General features: G+C 60.7%; 1 protein-coding gene across 1 annotated transcript; it reads right to left on the bottom strand.

Annotated features, from left to right (window-relative positions):
- Window positions 1–1,147: 1,147 nt before the first annotated feature.
- On the bottom strand, window positions 1,148–6,803 carry SLC25A47 (solute carrier family 25 member 47). Its single transcript, XM_061181257.1, has 6 exons — window positions 6,707–6,803; window positions 4,552–4,595; window positions 4,171–4,242; window positions 3,277–3,459; window positions 2,315–2,633; window positions 1,148–2,015 (listed from the first exon to the last, which is right to left on the bottom strand). Exons 1-6 carry the CDS (start codon window positions 6,732–6,734, stop codon window positions 1,735–1,737), a joined length of 927 nt encoding a protein of 308 aa, XP_061037240.1. The 5' UTR covers window positions 6,735–6,803; the 3' UTR covers window positions 1,148–1,734.
- Between the last annotated feature and the right edge of the window lie 12,069 nt (window positions 6,804–18,872).

Genomic DNA, 18,872 nt, shown 5'->3' with positions numbered 1-18,872 from the left:
AAAGTGGACACAGGGTTTGACGAATATTGAAACCTTTTGTTAGGAGACGCCCTTCTCCCAGCACCTGGCCAAAGCGCCTCAGCATCTTTAGCTGCAAGCCCAGTGAACTTCCAGGAATCCAGTGCGGGGCTTCGTTCACTCACTCACGCATTCATGCATTCCACACTCCCTGACCTGGAAGTAGTCCACATCGGGCACGTACAGCCTGTGCGCGGCTTACCGTCTCGGGGCGGGGTGGGGGTGGGGGGCAGGAGGCGGATAAGTGACCAGACGACGAACCGGGCCCCATGGAGCAGAGCAGGAGACACCTAAAAGCAGCTGAGCTTCCTGGGGGAAGTGACGCCTGGGATTAGTGATGCCTGGAGTTAGCCAGGCAGAGAGGAGGGAAGGGCGTCCCTGGCAGAGAGCGCAGGGTGTAAGCAAATGCTTGGGTCCGTACGACAGGAGAGGCCGGAGGAGAGGGTCCACCCACGTGTTCTGGGAACAGGAAAGAGTTTTGTTCAGCCGGAACACTGGAGGTGGACCAGTGAACCCTGGACTTCAGTCCAAAGTCACGGTCAAGGCTAGTGTCTGAGTGAGTGTCGAGGCAGGTGTTTCTGGCTTTACCAGAGGGCTGCTGTGGTGGGCACCCAGAAGGTTCGTGCTGGACCGTCACCGGAAGCCACATGGTGCCAGAGGAAGGGCTGGGGCCTCAGAAGTGCCGGTGTGAGACCCTCATTCTCCCTGCTGGGTGGCCTTGGGTAGGCCCGGTCCTCTCTGAGCCATCGTGATAACCTATGTACGGACCCAGCAGTGTTGAGGATACACGGAGCCTCCCTCCTCCAGGCCCCGTGGAAAGGCAGCTCACATCCTGGTGTCTGGAACTGGCTGGAGATCAGTTTCACTCAGAAAGGGGGTGGGTTTGGGATGGGGTTGGTGAGGAGAGCAGCCATCATGCTGAACGCCGAACGGCCCCCTGGGGCAGGTTCAGCGCACAGGCGTGGCCCCGGCCCTAAAGGCCGAGGGAGCGGGGCCAGCCGGAGAGCTGGGCGGGGCCTCAGCGCGCCGTCGGTGCAGTGGGAGCCCTGGTCACACAGGTTTGGAGGGCTTGGCCTCTGAGGACAAGCTGCAGGTGGGGACCCCGTCCCCAGCCCCACAGACCACGGAGCAGCACCACTGAACCGCCCGAGAAGCGTTTTATTGGCAACAGCTCGCAGCTGAGCCTCGGGTCCGCAGGCAGGGCAGGGGTGGGTGACCAGACCGGGCGACTCCTCCCTGAGCATCCTGGTGTGGGGACTGAGCGCACCAGGAGCCAGGCGGCTGCCCCTGGGTTCCGTCTGGTGGGGAGACCAGTTGGCTGCGTCTGAGGACCAGGAATGAAGAGCCCAGTGCACAGCAGGGAGAGCTGAGTGGGGAGAGAAGGATGGGGAGCCGAGGGGACGCAGGGGTGCTCTGCAGACGTGGGGCGGCAGGGAGAGGTGGGAGAGGAGCCGGGCTGAGCCACTGACCAAATGCACAAACGGCTCCAGGCGACCACATCCCCATCCCAGAGGCCCGCTTCTCCCTGGCTCCTGTGACCCTCAGGCCAGCCCTGGGCCCCTTGACCTCCTCGTGGTCAGTCGCTGGGCGGGGAGGCCCCAGCTGTCCTGGGGGATGGCCCCCTGGGGCCCAGACCCCGACACTCCCCTCCGCCTCCTTCAGCTCCTGCGGCCTCTGGAAGCTGCTGGCGGGTTGGCCCCTGGGGATGGGCACCAGCTAGGAGAGCAGGCCCCGCATGAGCCTCAGCACGGCCTCGTAGGTGACAAAGACCACCATGTTGACGGGGAAGGCGCGACAGCAGTTGAGCGACAGCCCCTTGAAGAGCACCCTCGGCCCCTCCTCCCGAACGCTGGTCACCACGCAGTGCAGGAGGCCCCGGTAGCGGCGCTGGCCCTGCCCATCCGCCTGCAGGCGCGACTTGATCACGTCCATGGGGGTGGCCACGGCCCAGGCCAGCACCCCTGCAGAGCCACCGGCCACCAGCACGCCCAAGACATCTGCGGGGAGGGCCCCACGGGCACGTTGGTTGGAAGGCGCACTGGGGCCCCCGAGGAGAGCTGGTGGGCACCCAGGGCGGGGCCTGGCCGTGAGGGAGCCCTGGGCTCTCGCCACCGACATGACTGTCCAGGGCCACCCAGAGCAGGCCTGTCCTGACTCTTATGTTGAGGGCAACGAGCTTCCCACCTGGGAGGCACTGGGTGCCAGTGTGACCTCAGCCCATCTCCTCCCCTCACGTCAACTCCCGCCAGGCTGAGCCTCACCACCACCGCCGCCCCAGGCCCCGGCCCCCGCTCACCTGGCCGGCTGCGGCCAGCGGGAGTCAGCTGCTCACAGAGGATGGCGTACGAGAGGAAGTAGGTGGCAAAGGAGTGACCGTCGCGGAAGAGCAGGGCCGAGCTGCCCTTGTAGAGGCCGCGCAGCCCCTCCTCCCGGGCCACCGAGGCCAGGCAGTGCAGCGGCCCGCAGTACTTGGGCCCTGGCGCCCGACCCACGGGGGGTGCGGGGCACATGGGGGGCGCAGCCGAGGGCCCCGAGGCCGAGGGCCGCCGTTGCTGCGTCTGCGTCTGCGTCTGCAGGCGGACCTTGGCCACCTCGGTGGGCGAGGTCAGGAACACCTGGAGCAGGGGTGGGGCCGACAGGGGTGAGGAGGCAGCGCCGCCCGCACTCCCTGCCCCTGGCCTCCCTCCGCCGCTGTGGCCCATGGTGACCGCCAGGGAGCCTGGGCCCCAAGAAGCTCCGGGCTGGCCCACGGGCCATGGTGGGGCGGGGTTCAAAGCCGGCTGCGCCCACCCAGCCGGAGCCAGTGCTTCCTTTAGCTACACACTCTCTGCTGGCAGAGCGGCCTGACACACAGTAGGTGTCGAGTAAATATGACTCCAGTTCACGAAAGCGCTTAATCACATCATTAATCTGTTAATGACATATTAATGTATTATTTAATTAATGTAAGTATTTAGTGTAAGAATAATGTAACACTTAATGTAAGCATTGATAACGTTAATAGATAACATAGGATAATTTTACTAATAACATTGGCTGCATGTCGTGGTCGCTCATACCTGTCAGACCCCACGCTGGGGGCTTCACACGCGTGGCCTCACCACGCCTCTTACAGATGAAGAGACAGAAGCTCAGAGAGGCTCCCTAGCCTGCCCTCAGTTACCGAGTCAGCTGTGTCCTCAGCCACAGTCCCCCAGGCTCCATCCAGCCTCTCCCCACCCCTGCGGTCCCGGGACCCCGTCACCCCGCCCCACTCACGCGGACAAGGCCGGAGGCGAATCCTGAGAGCGTGATGTCGGTCTTGGCGGGCTTGGCGTCGGCGCTGCCATACCGGAACCGGCAGATGTGCGCGAGGCAGTGGCGATAGGTGCCGAAAGACACAGACGAGACCAGGGACACAGTGCACACAGGCAGCGAGAGGCCCCTGTAGAAGCCCCACACCTGGCGGCAGGTGGAGGGGACCCGAGGGCTTGAGTCAGGCCAGAGGCCCAGCTGGGAGGAGTGGCTGCCCGAGGGGGTCCTGAGCCCCTGCCCCGCCCTCCCTCAGGCAAGTCACGTAGGCTGCCTCGGGCCTCAGTTTCCTCGGCTGTAAAATGGGGATTGTAACCCCCGACTCGTGAGGTTGTGCTGAGGGATTGTAGGGCCGGGGGCCAGGCCTGACCTAGGGCAGCTGTTTGATGACGATGATGTTGAACTAGCAGCTTGGTCGTTGCTGTTTCTCTTTTGCTCACCCCTGGTCGGCACTGATTCCCAAGTTCACTTTAGTAAGTGTCCCTGAGACCCTCCTCTGGACGGGGCTCCCAGCTGGACCCTGGGACCCCTGATGACTCCACCCAGCATTCTTTCAAGGGGTGCCCAGGCTGGAGGGGACAGAAATGCAAACAGGTTCCTCCCCAGACCTTCCAAGTCCCCAGATGTCCCCTCTAGACCCTCTTCTGGAGGCAGGACCTCATTCTGAGCACCTCCTGTGTGCCAGACACCCCGGCTCTTGTTCTCAGAGGAATCCAGGAGGTTGGTACAGCTTTTCCCATTTGGAAGGTGAGAGAACAGGCTCAGAGAGAAGCTCAGTATTGCCAGGCTGGTTGGTGAGTGGCAGCCCTGGGGTCCGAGGCCCCAACATCCCACTGCCTGTGACCCTCTCCCCAGGCCTACCCGCTCTCGGCGATACGTGTCCCGGATGCAGTGCCAGATGCCCGTGTACTTGGGCTCTGTCTGGATCCTGACCTGTGGGAGAAGTGGGCTTCAGGAAGGGGTGGCTCCAGGCCAGGGGCAAGGTCGGCAGGCCCTGGGGGAGGGAAGGAGCCAACACCTGATTGTCGCAGCCTTGCTGACTGTGGGCAGAGCAGGGACAGTGAGCCCCTTCTAAGATGAGAAATTTGAGGCACAGGGGGAGAAAGGGGCACTACGGTCCCGAGGACCATGGGGCGACTGGCTCTGAATAGCAGGCTAGAAAGGTCTTCTGGCCATGAATGGGGGGCTTAAGCCCAGGCAGGGGCCTTGGGGTGGGTGGCAGGGGCCTGGTGATGACCGCACCTTCACCGTGTCCAGGGGGTAGCCCACAGCAACACCGCAGACGCCTGGAAGGAAACCAGAGGAACCGGTGAGAAGAGCAGGAGCCTGAGCCGTCTCGGGGAGAGGGGGAGGGTGAACCCTGATGGCGCTCCCGCTGAGAAAGACCACACCTGGCTCTTCTCTTCCACACCGTGTCTCGTCAGTGAGGGAGAGTGACCCCCATTTTACAGATGAGGAAACTGAGGCTCAGAGAGGTAAAGTGATGTCTGCCAGGCTGCTAGTGGTTTCTCCTTCCCGAGTCTTGGCCCACTGGAGCCTCATTCTGAAAGCCAAGGACACTCCTTGGCCTCCCCTCTGGTGTCATGTTTTGGGAGACTTGGTCCAAAATTTGCTGGGCCCTGTCTCCAAGCCAGGCCGAGCTCGCCCTCAAGCCTCAGTCTGTGAAGGGTTTGTCTGCAAGCCAGGAGGCAGCTGCACCTCACAGCTCTGGGGGTGATGGCGGGGGGACACAGCCCAAGCAGAGGCTGGGGGCTGGGAAAGCCCGGGTCACCCCAGGCCTCCGTGAGGGACTGCCTGGAAGCACAAGTTTGCAAGGGACAGAGTAGGACTCAAGGCTTCCTGGACCAGGGCCCTCTGCCTCCTGCAAAGAGGGCCAGGTGCCACCCGCCTGTCTCTTTCTCCTTTCCTGACACCAGGGTCTCAACGTCCAAGCCCCCAGCACTGCCATGAGAAAGACAGAGAGCGAGTGGGCAGGTCCCTGGGATTTCATCCCTGGGGGGTGGGGGGGTGGGGTGGGGTGAGGGCCATCTGAGGACAATAAGGCATGTGGGGGCTGTGCCCTATTTACTGTGTATCCCAGGACTCGCTAAATATGCATGAATGAAAGAATAAAGTAAATGAATGAATGAGTGAAGGAACAAAGAGAGTGAAGCAAAAGACTGACTGACTGACTTGCATAGAATTACCCCTCCTTGACCCTTACATATACCTCACCGAACTCCTACTCATCCATCAAAGCCCTGCCATAGCATCACCTCCTCTCAGGAGCCCTCCCTGACCCCTATACTCTGGGCTGCCTCTGTGCCAGAAAACACGTTCGTCACAGCCCCTGTCACATGGCTTTGCTGCTGTCCCACCGCCTGCCGTCTCTGACTCCAGAACTAGAGTTCCTCAAGGAAAAGGCCCAGGTCTGATCCCCATGACCCTGAGCCAGGCACAGAACAGGAGCCCTTGCCACCCAGGCCTTCCCTGGGCTCTGGAGAAGATGCAGGACTCGGGAGCCCTTCCTGCCATGTGATCTTGGGCAAGTCAAGCCCCTTCTCTGAGCCTCCTCCTTAGGGGGCTAATGTCCAGGGAAGCAGCTGGCCTCAGGCCCGGCCCACAGCGGGACCTCAGGAAACCCACTGATGAGGCCAGGGCCCTGGTCTTTCCTGGCTCGGCACTGCCCTCCCCTTCTGAAGAGAACCCCACACCATTCCCAGAAGTATTGACGGGCAGCCGCTGCTGTTTCACAAGAGGAGCAAGGCCAAGGGTGTCTCACCCAAAATAGCCTGTGTGTGTGATCGATGCTGGGAGGGGCCCGTCCCCGGTGGGCCGGCTCTCTCTGGGTCGGGCTTTCACAATAGCCCTTTCCCCAAAAGTGAAAACAGCCTGGGGGGTCAGCAAGGCCGGATTGGCCCTGTGTGTGCACACAGCCAGCAGAAGGGGGTGCCGGGCTCGGCTGGGACCCTCCCTTTCCGCGCCCACCCTTGCAGTCAGTGTGGCAGGACCCAGGCCCCGTCTGTCCTCACTCTCCACCCTCTCCTGGAGCCCCCCCTCCCCTCCCATGACTCCGCCATCCCGCTCCATGCTTACAGCTCCCAGGCTCCCCCTGGCCAGGCAGAGACCACCCTCTGCTCCCACCCAGCAGCCCCTCAGCCTCCCAGGCTGATACCCCCAGGCCAGTGCAGACTCCCCCCCCGGCCCCCCAAAAGCTCCTCCTGGGCCCTGTGTCGCCTGGCCCGAGCCTCCGGGAAAACTGCTCTCTCCTCCCAGCACCTGTGGCCCACACCAGGTGCTGGCCACTTCCGGGGGGCTTCAAACCCCACTGCTGCCCGGGCAGAGCATACCCTCCAGCCCCACCTGCTGGCCCCAGGAGCAATGGTCCCCCCCGAGACCCCTCTGTCCCCACTGTTACCTCCGATGGCTCCAGCAGCAAACTCCATGGACGGCGTGGCTGGTGGGGAAGGCCCTGGGGTCAGCGTGCCTGAGAGAGGTCCGGTGCCACCACCAGGGTGGCCTCAACAGCTCCCGCTGGCTCCTCTCAGACCTTAAATGCCTGTGGTGGGGGGCGGAGCCTGCTGACCAGTGGCCCCGAAGCCAGAGGCCGTGCTGGGCAGCAGCGGGTCAGTGCCCACATGGACTCCCTCCCCCCCTACCCCAAAGGACCCGTGTTCCAGTGTGCTCAGGACCCAGGTGTCGGGAAGTGTGTGAGAGGCCACGGGAGGCGTCAAGCTCAGGAAGCAGGATCACTGTCTGCACCGCCTGCAGGCCTGGCCCCAGGCCACGTCCAGACAGCTCCTGGGGAGGCTGTGATGCCCCCATCCCTCCCAGCCCAAGCTCAGACTTCATCCGTGTCCTGGGGCCTCCTCGACTCCCCTGGAATTGCTCCCGTCCGGGGAACCCTCAAAGCTCCCTCGCTGATTCATTCAACAAACACTATCTGAGTTGAGGCTGCACCGAGGCAAATAAGACCCCGGCCCTGTCCCCAGGGAGCTCCAGTTAGCAGGGAGGGAGTTGGGGGCGACAGGCCACCGATGACTAAGCGTCCAGGAGGCTGGCCAGAGCCCTTCTGTGAGCAGCCCCAACAGAGGTCACGGGCGGCCCACCCTCTGCTCCACGCCCTTCACACCACCCTGGGCCCACACTCCCCCTGCCGCTTCCACACCTCTCTCCCTGCGCCCAGGGCCCCTGCCAGGTCTACCTCCATTCTGAGTCCCCAGCGCCCAACACGGACCCAGCTCTGAGCAGGGCTCACTGAACCAAAAGACGGGGGCAGGGGCTGCTGATTTGGCCTCTAACCAAACCGGGGCACTCCTGGAGGGGAAGCCGCTCCAATAAGAGGCCACAGAAGTGGCCTGCTGGGCACTGGAAACCACTGTAAAGAATGGTGACCGCCCCCCCAGCAGTTGCACCCTGCTTTAGTTAACCAAGCACTCCTCCTTCACCAGCTCAGGGGGTCCTCGTCACAGCCCCGGGAGGGAGGCAGGGCTGATGGTCCCATTTTACAGATGGAGCCACTGAGGCCCGGAAAAGGGACTCGTCCAGGGCCATGCAAGCAGCAAGGCCAGAGTTGATTGCTGGATACTTGCACAACCAGCCCCTCTCTGATGCCGAGAGCCAGGCCCTGATACCCGTGAGCCCTACGCTCATGGCCATCAACCCAGTGGTGTGCTCAACACGCCCCCATGTGACCCCACACAGCCCTTTGAGGACACTGAGTCTCAGGGAGGCTGTGCACTTGCCAAGGGTCACAGCCGGTGGGGAGAGGTGTTGACATGGCAGCGTCTAGGCAGCCCTGTCCAGGCGGCCCTGGGGCAGGGGCCATGTGTCCACCCGTTTCCTGTTCTCTGACAGAAGGACCTGCAGGCTGGCCTTGAACTGACTGGTGCTGACAGAGGGGGAGCCCCGCCTCCACCTGCCCAGCTGTTTGTGGAGCAAGGGGGGGGGGGGACACAGGTTGGCAGTGGCCGCTGCCACGACAGAGGACAAAGGGCAAAAGGCAACCTTTCCAAGGCCAGTCCTGATGTCCATCCTGGCCTTTAGAGAGGTGCAGGTTAGCATCTGGTTAGGAGCCAGGCTGTCTGCCTTCAAATCCCAGCTCTGAGACCTTGGGCAAGCCCTTGACCTCTCTGTACCTCCATTTCTGCATCCATGAAATGAGGACAGTACCTGCCTCTCGTCTGTGAGCACTCAGGGCAAACCCCAGGTGTGTCCCTGTGGGAGTGGCCAGCCAAACGCTAAGGCTGCATTAGTAGGAGCATAGGTTCTAGAAGGAGGGAGGTGACGACAGGACTGTTCTGAGCAGGGCAAATCCAGTTGGGACATGGGTTCAACTGCAGATGTTACACTTGAGAGGCCGGTACCTTGGATGATGAGGGAGCTTGAGGCATGTTGTCTAACTGAAAGAACAGGGAACTGTCTAGTCTCATGTTTCCTGCAGTGCCTAATGTAGTAAGTGCCACCCAGCCCCAGGCACCTGAGCCAGAGCCCAGGAATTGCCCTGGCCACCTTTCCCCCTGCACCCCACATCCTGTGAGGCACCCAGTCCTGAGGTCAACCCTCTGAAGTTCACGTTAGGATCCACTCCCGCTACCCATGTGCACAGCCCCCAGCTGCATGGTCTACCCCCGGACAACAGCCCACCCCGCCCATGCCCCCGACCCGGGCAACAAACACTGCATGCCTACTACATGCCACATTCTAGGCACTGGGCCACTGCAATAAACACAGGCAAACGTCCTTTCCTGGATCTTATGTTCCAGGGGAGGAGACAGAAAACCAACACAATAAATAACCAAAATAAAGAGTCTGCCACAGGGCGGTAAGTGCCAGTGAGAGTCAGAGTAGGGAGGGGACAGGGGGTGTTGGGGGGGGGGGCGGGGACAGTGTTAGAAAGGGCAACCCAAGAGGTGGCATTTGAGACAGGCGTGTTTTCTTGGTCACTGCAGCCAAGTTTCACCTGCCCTTTGTCTCCTGAACAAACATGCCCAAACTTTAGCCTTCTCCACAGCAGAAACAGAAAACATGCCACCTCACTGTTTAGGCTGCTTTGTGCAGGTCTAAACGTTTCCCCAGCCAGCTGTGAGCTTCTGGCAGGCAGGGTCATACTGGATTTGTCCCTGAGCCCACACCCAGGGTGAGCACTCTGGGGAGACTGGATGAGTGAAAGCATGAAAAAAATGAGTCAGTTAAAGGATGGGTGGATAGATGGATAGATGGATGGATGGATAGACAGAAGAAGAGAAGGATTGATAGATGGAAGGACAGACAGAGAGATGGAAAGGTGGGTGGATGGGTAGATAGATGAGGGATGGTTGGATGGATGGATAGTGGATGGACAGATGGATGAACCCAGGGCAGGGTCATGTGCTCACCCCTGACACAGGAGATGGCAAAGAGGCCGTCTGGTGGCAGGGTGGGCAGGGGTCTTGGCTCAGGAGAACCCTACATGGTTTGGGGGAGACCTCAGCCTAGACTCGGCTCCTGGCTCCACCTCTCCCAGCTGTGTGAACTTGGACAATGGTGTGACCTCTCTGAGTCTTGCATGGATGGCAGGAGACAGAGCCCATGGGCAGCTGCTGTGGCCACGCCTCCCAGTGGGAAGGGTTACCATTACTAGCAGCAAGGTCGGCTGTAGGCCTTCTCCACCAACTGCAGAGCCCCACCACGTGCGGCCCTACAAAGCCCGAGTGAGGAGTTCCGAGCCACCCTCTAGGGGGAGACAGACATGGCACAAACAACCGTGGCCCCGCCAACGCAAAGGGCTCGGGGAAAGGGGGAGGCGCAGACCCCCCTGGGCATGGCAGGGCTGTTTGCTGGCCGAGGTGCCATGGAGGAGCTTGACACACCCTAAAATGCATTCTTACACTTCATAACAAAAGGAATGACTACAAGTTATTAACAAAAAATCCAAAGAGATGCAGCCAGCACAGAAGTGAAAGCCCCGCCACCCAGGCGTGGGTCCCACCTCCCAGCAGGATGCAGGCAAATACAACTTTTTTACCATCATTTTGCAACTTGCTTCCTTTCCTTATCAATACACCTGGGACGCCTTGCCACCGTGGCACCTGGGGGCTCACTTTCTTCTCCTGCATGAACACAGTGCCCGTGGGGTGGCCGTGGGGCCTGGGTGAACAGGAGGCCGAGCCAGGCTGCCCGGGCGTGGCCTTCACCCTGCGCTTCTCACTGTGTGATCCGCTGGGGCCTCAGTGTCTTTGTAAAAGAGCAGTTCTGTTGCTTCCCACCATATGGCTTTGAGAGGGCTAAAGCGTCAGCAGTCAAAGGCTCCTGGAGCCATGCCTTCAGCCAGTAGATGCGCTAAATATCACCCTTATGATTCAACTTGCTAGTGATGTCCTTTGAGCTAGTGATGTCCTTTGGATTGTACTTGGACAGACAAGTGTAAGACTCCGGTCTATTACAGAAAGTGCTCCAATAATCACGCTTCGGAGTCTTTGGTGTTTCAGTGGGCACGTTCTCAGAGGGGAGTTTGTTGGGTCAAGGATACCTGAACTATTTTTATCTATCACGTACATTGCCATTTTGGCAGGATTTAGAGGGGTGGGGTGAGGGGGACAGTGGGATTTCCAGGCAATGAGTCCAGAATGGGCACTGGAGGACTGGGCTGGCTCCAGAGATTGGCATTTCCAGAAAATGGGGCTCCTTGGCAAGACTGGACGAGGTCAGGAGAGCCCGGGTGCTCTCCTGGCTCACTCTGTAACTCCGAGCCTCAGTTTCTTCATCTGTAAAATGGGACAGGAGACAAGTCTGCACACTCTGGCTTGGCCCCTGCCGTGCTCTGCCCGGATTGCACAATGTCCAGCTGGGTGCTGCAGACCACACAGCCACGGGCAGGAGGCGAGGCTGCACCCACCTCTGGTGGGGGGGTATCTCTAGGGTGTGACTGGTTCGGGGGGAAGGGGGTGGAAGAGTCCCCACCTCAGTTCTCCCAGACACCCTAGCCCCCCTCTGACATCCTGAGGGGTTAGGGCCCTGGCTCCCAGGGCCTCAGGGTTGCAAAGCATATGACAGGGCGTCCCCTGCTGTCTCCCATGCCCCCACCTCCACCCTGGCAACGGGGTGAACAGGAAGGGCTGCCCCCAGCTCCCACTCCTCCCAGCGGAGGTGCCAGATGATGCTGCCTTTATGTCTGAGCTCAGCTCAGAGCTCCAGGCCCCCTGGAGCCACCCCTGTGTTACAGATAAGGACACCGTGGGCCAGAGAGAAACAACCAGTGACAATTAGGGGAAGACCTGGAATTTGAGCCCCACTCTGCCACCGGTGACACCGATGAACTTGACCCCGTGACTCAGTTTCCCTATCTGCGAACAGGGACGACAGCTACCTGGGGCAGGGTTAATGCAGATAAGGACTTTTTAAATTCTTTTTTTCTTATTTTTTTGGCCTCGCCACACGGCATGTAGGATCTTAGCTCCCCGACCAGGGGTCGAACCCGCACCCCCTGCAGTGGAAGGGCAGAGTCTTAACCACTGGACGGCCAGGGAAGTCCCAATGCAGGTAAGGACTTTGAAGGCTCCAGGCACCGGTTGCCAGACGGAGCAGAAGAGACCCTCGAAGGGCCAGCCAGCAGCCTCAGGCCCGGCTCCGCTGCTGGCTCGCTCCTGGGCCAGCGGTCAGGCTCCTCCTGTCCTGCCCTGCCTCCACCCACACACCGGCCTTGTCTCTTCAGTTCCCCAGCACCCAGGCCATAGCCAAGACCCTCCGGTCACTTCTTGCAGCGTCTCCTGTTTCCAGTCCCCTGTGACCCCTTCACGACCTGCCCAGGAGGCACCTTCAACCCTGGGGTCCACTGGCTGGAAGGGCTGAGAGGATCATACCCCCGGGCCTCAGGCTTCTCACCTGGACAAGATGACCTCTGACACCACCCAGATCTAAGACCCAGGGGGTTGGATTGAGGAATGAGGCTCTGTCCCAAGCAGGACCTGAGGCCTATCATATCTGATGATGTGGGGAAAGCAAGCTATTGACGTCTGTCGATCATTCATTCATTCCAGCGCACACCTTCTTGTGCAGGCCTCACGTTGGGCGCTGGGATTCAAAAATGACTCAGATGCTACCCGGCGGCCCCGGCCTGGCTGGGGAGTGTATTCATTATCTATTACTGCATGAGAAATTATCCCCAAATTCCTCAGAAGCTTGACACCAAAACTTTATTATCTCGCAATTTCTGAGGGTCAGGGATCTGGTAATAGCTTAGTTTCGTGGCTCTGGCGCACGGTCTCTCATGAGGCTGCAGTCAAGCTGTGAGCCAGGGCTGTGCCATCTGACGCCTGCTGGGGGCCGGAGAACCCCGTTCCGGGCTGACTCGCTCACACGGCTGTCGGCTGGGGGCCTCAGTTCCTGGCCAAATGGACCTGTCCACAGGACCGCCTGAGCACGCTCAAAGCACGGTGCCTAGCTTCCCACACAGCCAGGGTCCGGCCACAATGCCTTTATGCAGTCGTGGCCCTCTTGAAGGGGGTGGGGACCCACGCACAGGCAGCAACAGGGGTTACCTGCCTGGTGGTCCAGCGGTTAAGATTCCGCACTTCCACTGCAGGGTGCTTGGGTTTGATCCCCGGCCGGGGAAGTTCCGCAGGCCACGCGGTGCAGCCAAAAAAAAAGACAGATTGCTCACAGGCAGCAATAGGAGCGCTCGCCTGGATGGGCGTCCTCAGCTCGGACGAGACCTGGACGAGACCGGCAGGGAGCGCTGGGGGAAGGCTGAAGGCGGGCCAGGACTGGGAGGGGCTTGGACCACCCTGGCTGGAGCGTGTGGACACATCTCATTGGTTGTGGGCACGGCACATCCAGGGGAAGTGGCGGGCCTGGGGGGGCGGTGGCCAGTGAAGGAGGGGAGACTGGGACAAAGTGCCAGGGAGGAGGAGACGTCTGAGCCAGCTGGGAAGGAGAGAGAGAGGCACACTTTAACAGGAAGCCCCTGAGGGCAGGCTCACCTGGACCCCCCGCTGGCACAACAGATGCTCAAAGGCGGATGACAGAAGGCGGCCTGCCACCCTCCATTTGGACAGCAAGGCCCCAAGAGGGGTTCACCTGGGAGGTGAGCCTAGCCCCTGGCCGAGTGGCACAGGAGCCAAGTGTCAGGCACCCAAGGGGCCCAAGGACGGGCCTGTGGCAGGGCCTCCAGAGGGCAGAGCCCAAAGCAGCGGGACAGGTGGCAGAGGGGGGATTCTGGCTCGGGCAGAGGGGACCGTTCTCCCTGCTCGGTTGCCCCAGTCGGGCGCTGGCTCGTGTCTGGCTGGGTGACTGCCCCAGGCTGGGCAGGCAGGACAGAGGAAGCCACAGGAGTGAGGAGGGACACAGAGCTGACAAAGGCCCCTCCCACCCGGACAGGTTCTGGAAAAGAGGGGCTTGGACCCTGGGTCCAACAACCACAGCAGGGCTCCTGTGTTCCAGGGTGCCGAGGCCTTTCTCTCAGCCCCTTTCTCCGTGGTCTCCGGCGCTCGCGAGGAGCCTGCCTGCCACCCTGCCATCCGAACACGGCCCTGGGCTCAGTACCCAGTACCCCTGCCCGGGGCACCACCCTGCCCACTCCTGCCCCACCCTCCCACCGACTCCGCCTGGGTGGGGTCACACGGCCCTCCTCTGGCCACTGCGCTGGGTGCCTGCTCACACCTCCCGTCAGCCGGGGACGGTCTGCTCACCCAACCATCCCCCACCATGACAGTGGAGCCCCCAGAGGGCACCGATCAGGCCTGGCCCCAGGAGGCCCGTGGGCAGCAAGCACACGCCGTGTCCACGCTTGGCCGCGCTCCCCCCAGCCCAGCCCCTCTGTCCTGACCAGTTAGCCCAACCCAAGCCGGGGTCCACCCCTTTGGCCTTCCGGGTCGGGGCGCCCCAGGCAGATCCCCTTAGCTCTATTTTTACACCAGAAGCACTTGCCGTGTCTATTTATATCACTCCCCATCTTGAGTTTCTGGTCATCTCATAATCTGGCCAGAGCCTCCCTCGATCCTGCCTCTCGGTCCACTCGCTCCATGGCCAAGTGGGTGCAGAGCACAGCGGAGGCCACAGCTCACTTGGAGAGGTAGCCCTGGGGAAAACTGTGACTGTTTGCAGCCGAAGGAAGATGCAAGAAACCCACACACACAGCGCGGTGGCTGCTTTGGGGATGACTAAATTCAACTGAGAGATGTGAATTCTGCAAAATCTACCCAACAGGAGAACCCTGGGCGCCGTGGACTCGGGAGGGGCCACCAGGACACTGGCTGACTGTCCCTAAGGGGTCCCAGGCCCTCCACCCTTTGAGGCCCAGAGCAGACACCCTCACTGGGGTGGCTGAGTCACTCCCAGTGCAGACTGGACCAGAGACCAGAGGGACACGCAGACGGCAGACGTTTATCCACCGGGAGAAAGACACCCCTTGGGCAGAGCCCGTTCATCGGCACCAAGTGCTGGGTCTCTAGGACCCCAGCACAAAGCCACCCCGCCTGTTCACTGCAGCATCTTCAGCAGCCATTAGAGGGCCTTCCTGAGCCAGGGCCTGGAGCCCAGCTGTGGGGTCAGGGTTTAAGAAGACCTTAGGAAAAAAAAAAAAGAAGCCCTTAGGAAACCCTTCAGTACCTCAGCTGATTAATTAAATTAATTCTGATCTTCCATGTTTCCTGCAAAGGTGTCAATGGATAAAGGCAGAGAGCCGGGCATTTTGCTCTGGAGGAACGACAGCAAGGCCGGGTCTGCCCCTGCTCTGTGCCCACTCTGCGTGAGCTCCTTCACTTGCTCTGGCCCCTAGAATCCTCCTGAACCCATCTCACAGATGACGAACCTGAGGCAAAGATGGCTCACAGGGCCACACAGCCAGGAGGGGTCCAAGCTGAGCCAGAAAAGCAAAAACTGAGCCAGAGCTTCCTGAACCTGTCCTTGGAGACGGTCTCAACCCCTGAAGAGGTCAGTTTCAATGCAGGTTTTGCCCCTGCCTGCTCCGAGGGCCCAGGTGGGGCCCTAGAATCTGCATTTTAGCTGTCTCTCTTGGAGACTCCGATCCTAGAGGTCTGGGGTGGGAGACCCGTGGCCACAGGGCAGGACAGCCCAGAGCCCAGACTCACTCACCCAGGGCAGGCTCCTCGGCTGCCTGCTCACCCCCTGCTGCGTGCCAGGCCCCGTTTAGTGTTAGTAAAGAGGGGCAAAGTCCCGGCCCTGGTGGAGCTAACATGCCAGAGGAAGGGAAGTGATAAACACATAGAGGAACATACAATGTCACTCTAGGAACTGGACAAAAGCAGGGCATGGGGATGGGGTAGGGGGCTCCCCAGCCAAGCCCCTTTTGAGGAGCTGAGAGTTGAGCAGGGACCTGGGTTCTGGAGACGACCTGTGCCAGGCTGGGAGGAGATCCCACCCAGAGGAAGCAGTCAGTGCAAAGGCCCTGAGGTGGGAATGAGCTTGGAGCTGTGAGGGTGCAGCCAGGTCCCCTTGGGCTCTGAGGCACTGAGCTTGGGTTTTATTCCAAGTGAGAGGCGGGCCAGTTGACAGCCCTGTTCTCCCCACCAGTCTTTGCCCAGGAGCTTTGGAACCTGTTCCGGTGGCTTCCATCCTAGAACCACGCCTACCCTGGCCCCCAGCCTCGCCCTGCGCACCCTCCGGCACGGCCTAACACCCCAGAAGGTCTATACAGCAGGTGCCTCGGCCCACCCTCACTCCACTCACCCTGTGACACCTTGAGTTCCAGCCTTGCTCCCCACCCCACCCGGGGTCCAAATAGCCTCCCGTCACTGAATTCATCAGATTCCAGGGTGAGAACATTTACAACCCTTTTTTTTTTTTAACTGCTGGTGTTTCTAAATTTTCCAAACCCAACCTGTCTTGTGTAAGAAATTATAAAAGCTGTGCAAAATAAAAACTCTACCATGCACTTTCAGTGACCTGGCTTGATCCCTGGTCCCCTGTGGCACTTCTCCCCTCCTAGCTGTCCTCCTACTGCTCTGGCCTTGGGCCCCTCCCACCCCTTAAAGGCTGGGGTCTGCCTGGCCAGGTGGCCTCCCCTGGGAGGGGGAAAGGTCCTGGGGCCCCGTGGAACGTGAGAAGTTTGAAAAAGCACATTCTCTGCTGTAATTTTATCCTCAGGAAATGAAGAAGAACAGACATGGACCCCAGTGGCTGATGCAATAATGCAGGCCTGTCAGTACGTACTCATTTACTTGGCCATGACTTCTTCGCTTCTGGGTCTCTCCCCAGCTGCCGTGGAAGGCCCGGGAGGTCAGGGAGGAGGGTCTGCCCTGTCCCCGCTCCCGGCCCAGAGCACCACCCGAGGGAGTGATTCCCAGGCAGCAGGGACATGCATGATTCTCAGGGAGAGACGGCTTTCAGGAGCAATGTGGTCTTAGTGTTTAGTAAGCCAGCAGCACACCCGAGTGACCCCAGCCCCTCGCAGTGCTTGCTTTTACCCCTTCCTCACCACCTTGAAAATGCTGTTTCAAGCACACCCTGGGACGAACGGGACAGACCCCGGACTTGCCCTTGGGGTGCTCCCTGTTGGAGGTCACCGCCCAGCACCCGCAGCCTAGGCCTCTCTAACAGGCCACTGTGGGCAAACCTGCCCCAGAGCCCACCCCTCTACTGCTCACCACATACTGGACCTTTGTCCCCAAACCCAACAAGCCTCAGCCTGAACACTGGCTCCCCCCCCAGTCCAGCCCCACTTCCAAGCCCTCCCTGCAGGATGCACAGCTAGAGGCCTCACACCTCACACCTCCTTCCTGGCCTGCAGGATCCCACTCTACAGCTACCAGCTCTCCCACCTGGATCCCCATAGGGTCGGCCCAAACAGGGCTTCCCTCCAAGGAGCTTTCTGAAGCTCAAATATTGAGTGCCTACTGTGCACCAGGCTGCTGGACCCCTTCCCAAGGACCACCCCCCCCAAGGAGTCAGGGCTCATGCCACCTGCCCCAGGCATGACATTAACTTAAAGGCACTTGTGTTCTCTTAAAAACAAAACAAAGCGGGTCCTTTTTGTCTCCTTATTAATTGGTCCATAATAATTTTCTGACTTACTGCCCTGTTAAGGCACTTGACTCTCCTCTCAAACCTCCAAAAACAGGGACGGATGCTGCAGGCATTTGTGCTTTACCTCCTGAGGCCTCAGTCACCCAGGGACCCCCTGTTCCTAGAGGTGAGTCATCTGGATGTAGGTTGTCCAGTTTAATCGCCATGGCCTCAGAGGCCTCCAGCCAACTCCTGCCCCTGTTTTGAGTCTGGGCTGCTCCTGGGGCCCACATGCTTTTCTGGCTCATGGGCCTTGTTGAGGCCTGAGCTGGGTCAGAGGCTGGCGATATTCAAACCCAGGCCTCCAGACCCCTAGCTCAGGGCCCACCAGCCATCACAAGCACTGGACTAGGAGTCAGCAGACCTGGGTTTGGGTCTCTGCTTACGGAATGTTCTATTTAGATTCTAAGAAGAATAAAAGGAAACCGCACATAATCGTTGGATTCCTAGCGGCCTCTGTATCACCAGGGCTCACTACTTATTGTACATACTCCTGACATATACCCCCTAGTACCAAGTATATATAATCTTTAAAACCTGTCCATGAGATACATATCCATGGTAACCCCCGTGTCGATTTCAGAAACAGTAAAATGCAAATAAAAGAACTGTGTGATCTGCCACACCGCAAGGTGTGGTCCTGACCACAGGAGCACGAAGAAGGAAGTTGGGCGCAGGCCTGAAGGCCTGAAGGTGTCATCTGACTCCCATTGTGAGGGAGAAAGCGTCCAGCCAAACCCAGTCCCAACCGGCCAATCAGGACTTCATGAGGCGCTGGGGAAGGAGGGCAGGGGCAAGTCTCTGACCCGGACCCTCCCCAGGGAGCAGGGAGGGGGTCCCTTGCCACTGCCAATCTCGGGGACTGGGGGGGGAGGGGCCGGGAGCGGCGTCGGATTCGGCTCCAACTTAACCCCCCCGACCCCCCGCCGCCCAGCCACCCGCGTAGACCGGAGCCCAGCGCCCTCCCACTTCGCCTTCGCACCCTCCCTCCCCTCCGCCTGGCTCTCCAGGCCCGCAGGCCTCCCAGAGCCGCGGCTCGAGGACCGTCCTCTCCGGCCACACAGCGCCTGGCCGCCGATATGGACGCGCCGCGATCTGGCCTCTCCCGCCTCGCGGCTCTCGGACCAGTCCAGGAACCTCCCCCGCCTCACAACCTTCCGCGGCTCCCGCAGTTCGCGCTCAGGTGCGGGCCCGCGAGGGCCTGACCACGCCCCTCGCCCCTCCCGAAGGGAGCCAGGCGGCCGGAAGCCCCAGGCCCACCGCCAGGGGGGCGCACAGACGGGAGGGGCGAACACTCCCCGAAGGGGTGTTTCGCCGCTCGAGGAGTGTGACAATTAGTGTCCGAGCCTGCAGGCGTTGGAAGGTCCTGGCGCTTCCACGTTCGTTCCCGCGGCGTGTCCCCATTATACAGGCGAGGACCCTGAGGCTGGGCGGCGGAGTCGGGATCTAAACCCAGGCCCCAGGATCCCAGGCCCAGTCCGGAGCGAGCGCACGCCACCCCCCGCCCCGCTGACCCGCATCGCGCACGCCGGGAAGCTCCCGGGACGCGCAGGCCGTTGGCTCCCCGGCCGGGCCGGGCCCCA

This window comes from Eubalaena glacialis, chromosome 2, assembly GCF_028564815.1.
Source record: "Eubalaena glacialis isolate mEubGla1 chromosome 2, mEubGla1.1.hap2.+ XY, whole genome shotgun sequence".
Classification (NCBI taxonomy): Eukaryota; Metazoa; Chordata; class Mammalia; order Artiodactyla; family Balaenidae; genus Eubalaena; species Eubalaena glacialis.
Note: the sequence above shows the minus strand (reverse complement) of the source record. Positions and strands in the feature narration are given on the sequence as shown.